This window comes from Urocitellus parryii, chromosome 3 (genome assembly GCF_045843805.1).
Source record: "Urocitellus parryii isolate mUroPar1 chromosome 3, mUroPar1.hap1, whole genome shotgun sequence".
NCBI classification, from domain to species: Eukaryota; Metazoa; Chordata; class Mammalia; order Rodentia; family Sciuridae; genus Urocitellus; species Urocitellus parryii.
Window position 1 is genome coordinate 42,094,871 of NC_135533.1, and position 13,389 is coordinate 42,108,259.

The 13,389-nt window shown below is 37.4% G+C and overlaps 1 protein-coding gene across 1 annotated transcript in view; it reads left to right on the forward strand.

The window, feature by feature from the left end:
* Positions 1 to 1,334: 1,334 nt before the first annotated feature.
* The window catches only part of Capza2 (capping actin protein of muscle Z-line subunit alpha 2), a 40,565-nt gene continuing 28,510 nt past the window's right edge, over positions 1,335 to 13,389 (forward strand). Inside the window, exon 1 of the mRNA XM_026410299.2 lies at positions 1,335 to 1,529. Coding sequence (XP_026266084.1) covers positions 1,491 to 1,529 — 39 coding nt within the window. The 5' untranslated portion in view covers positions 1,335 to 1,490. The remainder of the gene's footprint in view (positions 1,530 to 13,389) is intronic.

A 13,389-nucleotide genomic window follows, 5' to 3' on the forward strand; every position in this document is an offset into this window, starting at 1 on the left:
CCCAGCTTAATCTTTTAGAAGTTTTGTAGCACTGGACAAATCATTTAGCCTCAGTTTTTCTTCTGTAAAATGGGTGTAATAATACAAATAAGTACCTTACTTCATGAAGTTACAATGAGAAATCAACAAAGCATTGACTTGTAAACTGTAAAAGAGTAAACACGGTATTGATTTATATCCAGTGAGGCCCTTGAACAGTGTGGTTTATTATCTTTCATGTCTTCTTCACAACATCTAACTTCAACAGGATACCTGCTTTTTCCTGCATGTGTCAGCATGCTTCCTCTTCCTGTTCTCTCTCCAAATGAACACTCAGAAAATTACTTAATAATAGTGTCTTGCACCTGAATAGTTATTTGAACTCTTTAAGGTATTCTTACATGTCAATTATATGCAGCTGTCAAATTTGTCCTTCTGGACATATTTCTGATAAAGTCATATCACAGTTCAAATGTTTTCAACAGCCTCTTATTTTCTACTGAATAAAGTCTTAACTTCCATCTAAAGCCTTGCTTCTTAAGACCAGTAGCATTGGCCTAACCTGGGAGCTTGTCAGGAATGCAGATTCTCCAGTCCCATCTCAATCCTATCAAATTGCAACTTCACTTTAACAAATTTCCAGTTGATTCACATATATAGTTTTGACAACAACTTTATCCTCTTGTAAACTTGAAGCCTCAGTGATAGTTGCCAAACTTAGCAAATAAAGGACAGCCAGTAAAATTTGAAATGATAATGGCTTAATATCTCTCAAGTGCTTCATAGAAAAATACTTATAATTTAAAATATTAATTGGTTGTGTGCAATCCAAAATCTCTTAGGTGTCCTATATATAATCTGGCAAGTCGATTCAGGAGGGTAGGCTCTATGTCTAACATTGTATTGTATTTCCCTGCAATAGTACCATGTCTTCCCTAAGTGCTCAATGTTTGTTTAATGAATACAGTTAGCTTCATTACGATTTCTGTGACGGGTACATAATAAAAGACCAATAAGTAGATTGTTGCATGAATAAATGAATATATCAAGAGCAATCTCACAATTATGGACTAGGTTGTGTGTGTGCATATTTTAATTAAAGCTGAGTATTTTTCCTATATTTAAACTGTTTTAAATTGGTTCAGCTTTTCACATTTCAGCTGGCAGAGTTCAGGCCTTGGTGGGAACATAATCAAAGGCTCAGAACGTACTCATCACAGACTGGGTCCATCTGGTCATCAGTTAGGAGAGAACCCTATATTCACGATGCTGACAAGCCTGCAGCTGGCTGGTAGCAGACACCGCCCCCTCCCGGCGCCGCGCACGCGCACCGCTCAGCCGAGCCATCTCCGAAGGCCGGGCGGAGGAGGCGGGGCTCTAGGGGCGCGTGCGCGGCAGCTTGGGCGACGGGCCCCTCCCTTGGCGGGGGCGCGCGGCGCGGAGGACCGCACGGAAAGGGGGAAGTCAGGTGGCCGCTGCCGCCGCCGCCACGGTTTGTCGCCAGAAGGAAGATGGCGGATCTGGAGGAGCAGTTGTCTGATGAGGAGAAGGTAAGAGCAGCGGGGGCGGCGGAGCCGATCCGGTGGAGCCAGCAGCACGGCGTCATATGGGCCCTGAGTCTGGCCTCCAGGGAAGGGCACTGGCTATGCGCTCGGTGCCCTTCCTCCCGCCTGGTTGCTCCCGAGTGCCTGCCCCTGTCAGTCACCCGAGGCCCCGCGCGGGGGCAGGTCTCTTCCAGGCCTGCTAACTCCGCTCCTTGTAGGGTGTGTGCTCCGAAAATAGGAAGCGGGAGCGAGCGGACGGCCGCGGGCCTGCGCGGCGGGCGGGGGCGGGGGCGCGGGCGGCGGCCGCGGGGGACCCCCTAAGGTCCCCGGCCCTGTGCTAGAGACTGGAGACCGTGGAGGGGCTGTGACCTGGCCCGGAGCGGCCCAAGGGCAGTACCCTGCCCAGCGGCCTGGCCTGGGAGTGTGGCCCAGCGAGGGGAAAAATCGCTTAGGAAGCAGACCTTCACTTCTACCGCCTTATTCCCCTCCCCAAAAAGAAGTGCTTCCTTTCCTGATTCTCTAGGGTGTTTCCTTTCCCGTGGAGGTCTCTACCTTCCGCCCTTCCAAACACACACACACGGCCGTCTTCTTTTTTTTTTTTCCTCCTTTTTTCTTTTTTGGCTTTTGCTGTAAGCTTTGCAGTTCCCATGTTCCCTGGAAGGCAGTAGAGTTGTTCACATAGAGATCCCCCCACTCCCATATCTGTTTTCTGCCCAGGATGGCAGTTGTCCCCCTGGGGGCCGATTTGGTAGCAGCACCCGGTCTTGTAGGACTTCTAAAGAGAGGAGATGGTGCAACTCCTTTTACTGTGTGTTAGATGAAGTGACAGCATTGGAACCAGATAAACGACTCAAGTTCTAAGACATTTAAAATTAGAAATCTTATCATTGAAGTAGTTCTCTTTTATTTGCCGGTTTCCTTTGGCAACTTAGAAGGCTCCATAACCGGGAGGTGGGTAAGATGAAAGGGAGGAATTCTGCAGATTTTGAATATTTCCTGGAAAGGACCTTGACTTTTTTTTTTTTTTTAACTGAGAAGTAACTGACATGAATATATCATGATAGCTACAGTTTTGGAGATATCCAGACTCTTAATTTAACAGTGCTTCATTTTTTAAGTTCTGAAACAGTACAGTCGTATAAGAAACATGTACAGTTATATTATGGTGTTTAGGAAATGCCAGTGTCGCTTAAGGAGATTTCAGTTAGAGCCCTCTGTTTTTATATTCTGTGTTCTTGCACCTGAATGTAAAGTTCTGTTTCCTTCCTGATGTGAGCGTGCGGAAGTCAACCTCATCTTCATTTTTGGAAGTCTTTTTTTTTTTTTTCTCCCCCTTCTGTACTGTATAGTTCTCTGAAATCCAAAGAACAGATAGGTAGGTAGATCCCTATATCCTCCAAAGTCGCTTTGCAGTATTCACATGTGTAGAGCCACAAGTTGGTAGCTGAAAATGTATAAGAGTGGGTACATACATACACATACTTAAAATTAAGCAGTGCTAAGAAGTTTTAGAAAGAGTGTGTCATTTTTTTCCCTAAGGTTCTTAAGTGGTTATTAGTATCTCAAGTATCTTGAAATCTGAGGTGAGTGTATTCAGCATGGTAGTTGATATAGACATGCCAGTGTGTTGAAAGGCCTAAAATAATTTTTTTTTTCAAAATGAGATAGAAGATTCTATATTATCTGGCACTCAGGACATTAAGCTTTATGAAGAGGTGTTGTCTTTGTCTACTAATATAATGTTCTATGAGTAAATGAATGAAAAGTCTAAATTTAATTTTGATTTTTTTTTAATTTGAAGTTTTGTAAGAATATAGATACTTACATAAGATTTTATCACTGTATTTTCTAATCTTAAAAACACTGACCAAAGTTTGGGTTAAAGTCAAGTAACCATTTAAGTGAAATTTTAACATTCTTGTCTCTTTATATTTAGGTATTATTTTAATCTTTTGGGAGGAGGATGTTGGGTTTAGGATCAGAAATGGAGAGAGTTTAGAGATGATATTTTTGAACTAATACTTAAATTGTATTACTCTTCATGCTGTCTTATTTTTAATTTTCAAAAAATAAGCTTTTAATACTTTTAAGCTTTTGAAATTTCCATTATAGATTGCAGATATAAGGAAAGAAGCTGTTAAGATGTGTGCTACAATCATGTGTATGCCTGGCTCAGTTAGACAGATACATTTGTTACTTAATTTTTTTAAAATCAGGTTTAAAAGCTTTAAGTAATTCACCCAAGGACACCTAGCTAGGAAGTGGCAGAGATGGAATTTAAACGCAAATTTGTCTGAATCCAAATCTAAGGTTCTTGTTCTTATGCTCCCTTAAGCAAAATTGATTTTAGGACTCTTCTGATTTTGTATGTTGGTTTTTAATTTGTTGACAGCTTATATTGTATTTTTAAATTTTTTTTAAGTTGTAGATGGACACAATACCTTTATTTTATTTATTTGTTTTTATGTGGTGCTAAGGATCGAACCCAGTACCTCATGCATGCTGTGCAAGCACTCTGAAACTGAGCTGCAACCCCAGCCTTCGACAGTGTATTTTGAAAAAGAAAAAAAGTTTTTCCTGTTTTATTTTTTAATAAAAATTTTACACACCTGACATTAAATAGTGTTGGGTTAGTTTATTTTTAACACATTTAAGTGCTTTATGCTACTGATATAGTTTTCATGTATGCCCTATGGTGGAAAGTATTTTAGGAATTAACCTAGAATTATAGCTTTGCTTTTAAAACTTGTATGCAGATGCTTTTTGAGGATTACCACTGTGAAACCAACAAACTGGATTAATAGGAAATAACTTTAACTGAAGAAGCACAATGAAGTTCTTTAAATTAATTAATTGTACTGTATCCCACAGATTTTTTTTTTACATTGTAATAGAAACTCTAGGCAAAAAGCAATTCACGTTTTCCATTCCTGGGTCAGCCATATGGTATGCTAAAGCATTTTTGTGAATTGGAAATAATATGAAATTTTGGTGTAACACTCAAATGAAAAGAACTATTATTGGGCTAGGGCTGTAACTCAGTGGCAAAGCGTTTGCCTAATACATGTGAGGCACTAGGTTCGACCCTCAGCACAACATAAAAATTAACAAATAAAATAAAGGCATTCTGTTCATCTACAACTACAAAAAATTTAAAGAAAGAAAGAAAGAAAGAAAGAAAAGAACCATTACCAAACTTCCCAGAAGGAAGATAGTCATTGATGGGAAAAGCTCTTCCTTTTTTCTTCTTCTTCCTTTCCCCATCCCTCATCCCCCAAATAACCCACTCCTATAGATTCAACTATTATGCCTTTGCAAATATGTCTCAGGTATTTAGCTCTAGCTCTAACTCTTCTCCTGAGCACTGACATTTTAATCTGCTGACGTGTTTATAGGAGATGGTTAACTAGATATTTTCAAATGGAGCTACCTCAAAGTAAATTTATAATCTTCCTTCATTTTTCCTCTACTCAAAGGAAAGCAGAAATCTATCTTCTCCTGCTCATTTTTCTCTTTATTTCTATTGTTGCATTCATCTAGGACTTTAAACTTCAGCTTTATTTTAACTTTTTGTTTTTTCTGTACTTTATAATCTGTATTTTGCCACTTCATTGTAAAAAAAAAAATGCCTTATACAAATTATTTCTTTCTTGGAAAGTTAATTCATTTGTGTTAATATTTGGTTTACTACCTATCAGTTGACCAGATTATTTGGTGACAATACTTCATTGTGCATACAGAATGGAAATTGATTGTACCTGTTATGTGACAATATGACAACAGTAAAGGAAGGAAAATAAAGGAACAAAAGGGGTTAGAAATGTGTCACAACTTTTGTTTCCTTTCTGTTATATTTGTTATTGTTAGGTTTTTAATTGCAGTTTCTAGACTAAACCCCTCAGCTACCTATATCTAATCTGTACTTTAATATATTGGTTCTCTGCTCTCAAATTTTTAGTGGATAGATCCTCCATTCCTTTACCGGGAAGCCCAACTCTTTAAATAGTATTAATGGCTTTGTATTCCATTCTAATCTCAATTGTTCTGACATTTTCAATACATTCAGACATCTAAATACTGGTCCATTTGTAGCAGCTTGAATGAATTATGTCAGCCTCAGTCTCCTCTGAAATTCGAGGACATTATAATAGTAAATGCCTTCTCCATTTAACTGATTATCAGTAGTGCCTGGCATGTTGGCAGCACACTAATAAGTGGTAGATGTTTTTCTCTGATCCTGGCTTCTCATCCCCTTTGGAGTATTGGTACTGCTCTCAGGTCTGTCTCCTTTTTTTGGAAAGATGAACATTTTACTCAACCCTCAAGATTTAGCTCAGATCTCATGGCCTATTTAATCTCTCTTCTGAACTCTATAACACATCATTAATATTAAATACAGTTTTGCTTAATACTTCTTTTTTCCCCTTTTCTCTTGGAATCCCTAAGTACAGAAATAATGTCATTTTTTTAGCATCTGTCATTATTCAGCATGTGATAAAGTAGAACAGTTCAATGAGTAAATGAACATAGAAACCATGGATTCACAGAATTAAGAGAAAATGCTGCAGTGATGCAGGCCTGTAATCCCAGCGGCTTGGGAGGCTAAGGCAAGATGATCATGAGTTCCAAGCCAGTCTCAGCAAAAGTGAGGCACTAAGCAACTCAGTGAGACCCTGTCTCTAAATAAAATACAAATGAGGTCTGTGGATGTGGCTCAGTGGTCCAGTGCCCCTGAGTTCAATCCCTGGTACCTCCCACCCCCCAAAAAAAGAGGGGGAGAGAGAGGGAATGGAGCTAAGTGTGGTGGCATATGCCTGTAATACCAGCAACTCTGGAGGCTGGGGCAGGAGGATTGCAAGTTCAAAGCCAGCTTCAGCAACTTAGTGAGTCCCTACGTAATTTAGCAAGACTCTGTCTCAAAATTAAAAAAAAAAAAAGAGCAGGGGCTGAGGATGTAGTTCATTGGTAAAGCACTGAGTTCAATAACCCATTACCAAGAAGAAGAAGAAGAAGAGAGAGAATGGTAAATTTTATGAAAAAAAAAGTAGTAATAGCATATAATGTCAGGTTTTCAAAGGAAAAATCTATTATGCCTAAATTTTTCATTCTTACATATTGTTATAGAATTTAAAGATTTAAAATGAAGTTCCTGGTGCTCTTTGAGGTACAGGTGATATTGGCCAGGGTTCAAATGGTAAATATTCTTTTTAGGCAGTTGATGTACTTTTCCTTCACTATCCAAATATAATTTTCTTCAGTTATATCAATATAACTTGATGTGTTAAAACAATATAGGCTGCCTTTATATTTCATCATAATTAATAAAAAATTAGTAGTATTCCTATTAACCAAAAGGTAAACTCAACCAGTAAACTATTCATTTAGGATGTATTCATTCCTAATTTCCTTCAGTAGAAGAATTGTTATTTCACAAATATCTACTGTAGACAGGAACTTGGTGGCAGCCATAACATTAGTGAATTTTTCAGATTTGGCACATTAAGGCAGATTTATAGTACATTTCAGTGCATTTGGGAACCATTTTTACATAGAATAAAGGTAACTCCATAGATAGAATATCACATTTTAGTGTAATAATGCAGATATAAAAATGCTTGGAGCAGAGTACCAAAAAATGATTGAAAAGCCCAATAGCAAAACCTGACCTGGATTTTATACTCTGTCCCAAAAGCCTAATCAATCCCGGGAAGTGATAATTTATTGCAGGAGATTTATGTATATCGAAGAAAATAAGATCTTTGTTTTGTAAAGACTACTCTTCCAACAGGTTCCAAAAATACCATAGAGCCTGGCATGGTGGTACATATGCATAATCCTAACTACTTGGGAGGCTGAAGCAGGAGGATCACAACTTCAAGATTAGCCTGAGCAATGTCAAGAGACCCTGTCTCAAAACTAAAAAGGAGCAGAGATATAGCTCAGTGGTAGTGTGTTTGCCTAGCAAACAGGAAGCCCTAGTTTTAGTCTTTGGTACTGGGGTGGTGGGAGGACCAGTAAAAACAACATACATAGATTTGGTTCTAAAAAGAATTTCATAGATTTTATTTTGAATGTTAGATATACAATCTTTACATTCTTACTCATAGACACTTATTTATGTTCAACTATGACTCTAATGGCTGAGAACTTTTCTATCACATTTTAAAATGTTCAGTGTTTCTCTTGAAAAAAAATCAATGGAAATAACTTGGGATAATTGTTTACCTTTACATTCATTCATTTACCAAATACAGATTGGATGTGTCCCTTATTAGAAATACCTAGGATCACAAGTGATCCAGATTTCAGATTTTTTGATTTTGATATACTTGTATGTAGATATCTTGGGAATGGAACCCAAGTCTAAACATGAAATTTATGTGTGTTTTATATATACCGTGTACATATAACCAGAAGGTCATATTTTTAAATTTTGTGCTTGGAACAGAATTTCATGGTGTGGAATTTTCCACTGTGGCATCATGTCGGAATTCACATTTTTGAGCATTTCAGTTTCAGACTTTTGGGTAGAAAAATTCATCATGACTTGACTTTGAGGGGTCAGCTGAGAAGAGAGACAAAAGGGGTAAGAGCGACCCTTGAGTAGAAATGTTGCACACTCAGAACAGAGTCAGAGTTTGCAAAGAGGCTTTTGAGAAAGAGCAGTGCCCAGAAGGACTATGAGGTTGAAAAACACCTTTGGAATTAAGAGAAAGTGACAGGAAACAAATTTTATCCACTACATGCCAGGAACTTTAGCACGTATGCTCTCGATTGTCAGAATAACCTTATATTTTCCACTTTATGGATGGGAACACTGGTGTAGATAAGGCATACTCTGTAAGTAGTGGACTAAGGGGCATCAGTGGCATTCAAGAGAACAGTTTTACCAGGCTTTGGAGTAAGGAGGGAGAAAAGCAGATTACCAGGGTCTGAAAATGAAAAGTATGTTTGTTTTCCCTCTTTCAGAAGTGACCTGTCATTCTTGTCTGCATTGTAAACTACTTATCCTTAAGTACCCAGACCCAAAGACTTCCCAGGTCTTCTTTTGTATCCTGACCTGTCTCTGCTCCCTTAGCAGTTTGTACCTACCTTTGTTTGACCATTTAGCAATTAGAATAGATTTTTCTGGTGTTCTTATTTCCTGTGTTCAGAGCCAGGCCCTGTGTCTTAGTCATCTCTGTAATTCCATTAGAGTTCCTAGCATATGTTAGATTAGATGTTTTCAATTCTGGCTGCAAGTAAAATCAACTGGAGACTTTATCTACGAACATAGACACACAGGCTCCACTCATGGGTGAGGCCATAAGTGTATTTTTTTGTGAAATACAACAAAAATACTTCCCAGGTGACTTGAATATTTGAACATGCAATGTGGGGTTAAGTCTTATTGTAATAGGTGCTCAGTAAATGTTGACCGAAGTACAAATTATTCTTGAAAAAATTAGGTAGAGAAACAAAAGAGAAAGAACAGTTTTTCCTATTTTATTTTAAGGATTTTTTTTTTAAATAAATTTTTAGTTGTAGATGGACACAATACCTTTATTTTATTCATTTGTTTTTATTTGGTGCTGAGGATTGAACCCAATGTCTCATACATGCAAGGCAAGTGCTCTGCCACTGAGCCACAATCCCGGCCCAGGATTTTTTTTTTTTTTTTAAGACTGAAAATTTAGGGGTATTTCGTCCCTGAGGTAAATGATTCGAAGGAGAGAAAAAAAATTGAAGAAAGGAACAGTTTATATAACCTTTTCTTTCTCATTTCAGCCTACTTTGGGTTCATGGGTTTCTAAATGTTTTAAATAAATGATGAAACATCTTTAAAGAAGAATTGATTTTAAGTTAAATAGATGACCTAGATTTAGGTTAAGTCCTTGGGCTCTATTTTTTATTACCATTCAAAATGAGAATTATAAAAGAAAATTTGTTAAGAAAAACTTACTAAGACACATTACCACTCTTCAGTTTACTCATTAAAATAGATTAGTTTATAACACATACATTCAGTAGCAATCACTTGGTCATAACCTATTTAAATAGCATAAAGTTCAAAAAAAATTTTTTGTTCTTAGTTTACTTGTAACTCTCAACAAGGCATAAACAATTTTTAGAGAGTTGTGGGAAACAACTTCAAATAAGTCAGTATAGAAAGTGGAAAAGTGAGTAATAGCTCTTTTAACTTTACTACCAGTTTGTAAGGTAGTGACTCCTTTTAGTGACACATTCCTTAAGAATCAAGTGAAACCTGTGATTTCTTTCTCTGTTGTAAGATCAAACCTATAATTTTCCATATGTAATCCCCTATAGGACATGAATGCAGTATCTGGTTTCCTATCAGAATCACCTGGATTCAAAGTATAGATTTTTAGGTCCTGGTTTGGGAGATTGATTTGGTAGGTTTGGAATGGAGCTTAGGAATGTGTTTTTTTCCCTAAAGCTTTTCTGGTGACTCTGACAGACATCCTTATTTGGGAAATTCCTACCCTAATATCTCTTTGATCACAGAGGAGATGTGTCATGTGTCATGATGTTCAACATGTGGACATTACAGAGCTTATAGGTAGTGATCTGAGATAAAATACAATGCCTGACTCATTTGAATTTAAGATAAACATTCGTTTTTAGTATACATATTTCCCATATACTATACCTTTGAACTAATGGAGAGTACACGACTGTTTGCCTCCAAATTTCATGGTTTCTGATGGCTTTTGTTGGTGGTATATATGCATGTGGTCCTATGCACATGTTGTCTTTTTTTTTTTTTTTTTTTGCTACTGGGGATTAAATCCATTTGTGCTTTACCATTGAACTATCCCCTTTTGATTTTTTTATTTTGAGACAAGGTCTCACTAAGTAGCTAAGGCCTGTCTCAAACTTGCAATCTTCCTGCTTCAGCCTCCAGAGTTGCTGGAATTACAGGCATGTCCTATTCTCCCAGCTGTGTTGTCTGCTTTTTGTATTTTCATCTCCTCTTTCTTCAGTTGCTCAAGATTTTAAAATTAAAAAATAAATAAATATATATTTTTTGGTCAGCTTTCTATAATTATAGCCACTTTGATGAGAATTCCATTTCCTGCTAAAGAGATTGACAGCAGTTTATTAATAACATATACTTGAAAGCTTAGTGAAAGGGGACATAGCACTATGCTGGGCCACATAGGTGTTGCACTTGGGAAGAGTGAAAAAAATGGACTGTGGGAGGTATGCTTTGTAGTAACAAGAAGGTGGGGTGACCCCTGGTTCCTGAGGGATGTTTTGATTGGTTTGAGTAATTCACTGGACTGGCAGAAGCCTACTCCTGAGGCATAAGCAAGAACTGTGTCTGTTTCTTGTGATAAGCAGCTTGTTTGGCTTAGAAACCTTATCTGTGGAAGCAGAGCAAAGAGGGGAACTTACTATTCAAGACATATAGAGGGCCTTAATTTTAGGCCTTAGACCATACATCTCAGTAATACTCTTATCGAAAGTATCACTAATACTACTATAATGAATGATTGATCAGGATATTTTTAATATTATGAGAGTTTCCTTTTCTTTATGACCATTTCTTCTGATAATTTGCAAAGGTTAAGATATTCTACTGCTGTGTGCAATTTTATCACAGTACATAAAAGGTGGCCAGATCATATACATGAAGTGGTATGGAGGTGTGAAAAACAAGAGCCCTTTTTTGAGAAACTGACTGGAGTGGTAAGGTTCTCGTACTGTGTGTATGTGGGAAAGAGTGGATATATTGAAGGAGCTAGAAAATGACAGAAAGAATAAGGAGGCAATAAGTTACTGTTCAAGTGCTTACTCTGTGCTAAGCCCTTGTCCAAGAATGTTATCTCACTTTCTGTAAGACAGGAAATAGTTTTGTTTGCTTAGGGTATACAGGTTGTAAGGAGTGGAACAGCTGTAGTCTGAACCCATGCAGTCTTACTTAAGAGCTTGTGCTGTTAACAGAGTTTACAGCTTTGGAAGAGCCTTGTGTGTCATACAAAGGGCATCATTTTGCTGCAGTGGGGAACCATTGGGTGATTTTTAAGCAGGGAAGGAGCATTGGACCTTGCATTTAAAAATATCAGTCTGTGGGGAAAGTGGAAAGTAAATTTTGGAGAGGGGTGAAACTCGTTGAAGGGCATCTTTGTAAGGAGTATATCAAGCGTCTAACAACAGTACCTGAATGTGAATGGAATAGAGTGAGAAAAGGGGGTTATATTTGAGCAAGAAACATTCATTGTGTGACTGTGGAAGAGAGGGGGAAATGTGCAGTAATTTTTTTTAAGGCAGTGCCAATAATTTCAAGAACAGAAAAGACTAGATTTGGGTGAACAGTCCAAAATATCTTTGAAGCAATTAAATGAAGATTTGTAATAGATAATTATAGTTAGGAAAACTGATCTTGGTTTTGAGATACTGCAAATAGGATTTGAGAGCTATCCTGTGTTGGTAATGTAAGCAATGGAAGCAAGTAAGATTATCCAAAGATTTCTTTTGTCCCCAGCCTGTCTTTTGACAGATCATAAGAATACTGTTCTGTGTTGAGAGGCAGCTATGTAAAAGTCCCTGGACTTTATCTGAAGACTTCATTTAAATCCCAATTCTGGATCACTGTTTCCACTTCCATAAATTAATAATAATAATAGCTGTGTCAAAGAATACTTGTAGGCAATATTTTTTTTAAAGAGAGGATTTTAATATTTATTTTTTAGTTTTCGGCGGACATGACATCTTTGTTTGTATGTGGTGCTGAGGATCCAACCCTCACCGCACACATGCCAGGGGAGCGTGCTACCGCTTGAGCCACATCCCCAGCCCCTGTAGGCAATATTTTAATCTAACAGAGTCAAGGGTTTTTTAAAAAATTAAGAAATAATGACACGTTTTATTTCCCTTAGTTTACCTTTTTAAAAATTGAGAGACCCTTGGTTCATTCCATAAAATTGAGGTTTATGAAGTTTAAAAAAAATTAATATTTGGCTAGAGGTCATTTGCTTTGACTTAGATAAAAATCCAAATTTTAGTGGCACATAGTTACCATGTAGCTAGGAGTTCAGCTTTTTCTCCTGTGTAGCTATCACCAGTGTTTGAGATGAGCAGGTCAAATTAAGGGGAAGGGATATTGGTATATGGAAAGTGAATGCCCTGCAGACTTCGTAAAAGCATAGACATAAGCCACACTTGTGTCACTGTAGGGCACAAAGAAGCTAACATGCAAGTGAATTTACTGTCTACTCCTTTTACTGCCAATAATAGTAGCTAATATTATTTATTAATGCAAGGTCACATAGCTAATGAGTAGTAGAGGTGAAAACCCATCCTGGTCAGTCTTACTCCAGGGATGGTACTCTAAACCATTATGCCATAATGCTTGCTTTATATTAGTATAAGATTTTGCACTTTTGAATATAGGTTATTTGAAAATGAATAGTGTACACACAGAATCCCAGTAATGATAACTCTGAAATGTTCATTTCATTGAAATACTGTTTTTTTTTCAACACATGGTCATAATTACTAACTGCTGAACATGGGACAGAAGCAATACGTTACCTGTCTCCAGGGGAGATTGTGTTTTGAGACTTTGCTATTTGCAAGGCGTCAGGCTAAGCCCTGAGATGTGACACTGGGTTCTCACTCTCTGTTTTTCTTTTTCTTCCCAGACTGAATCAGTGCTAAACTTTGAGGAATCTGGAAGCAAAAGGGCTGGAAAGTTAGCCAATTTTTTAAAAAGGAAATTAAACAAAAATGAAATATGAAAAAAATCACCCACTTGTCTCAGTAAAGTGAATACACAAAGTCATTATTATATACTCTATATATGAAAATAATTTGTTTCTAAGTCTCCAAAATCTTAAATTGATTGAAATAGTTTTTAAAC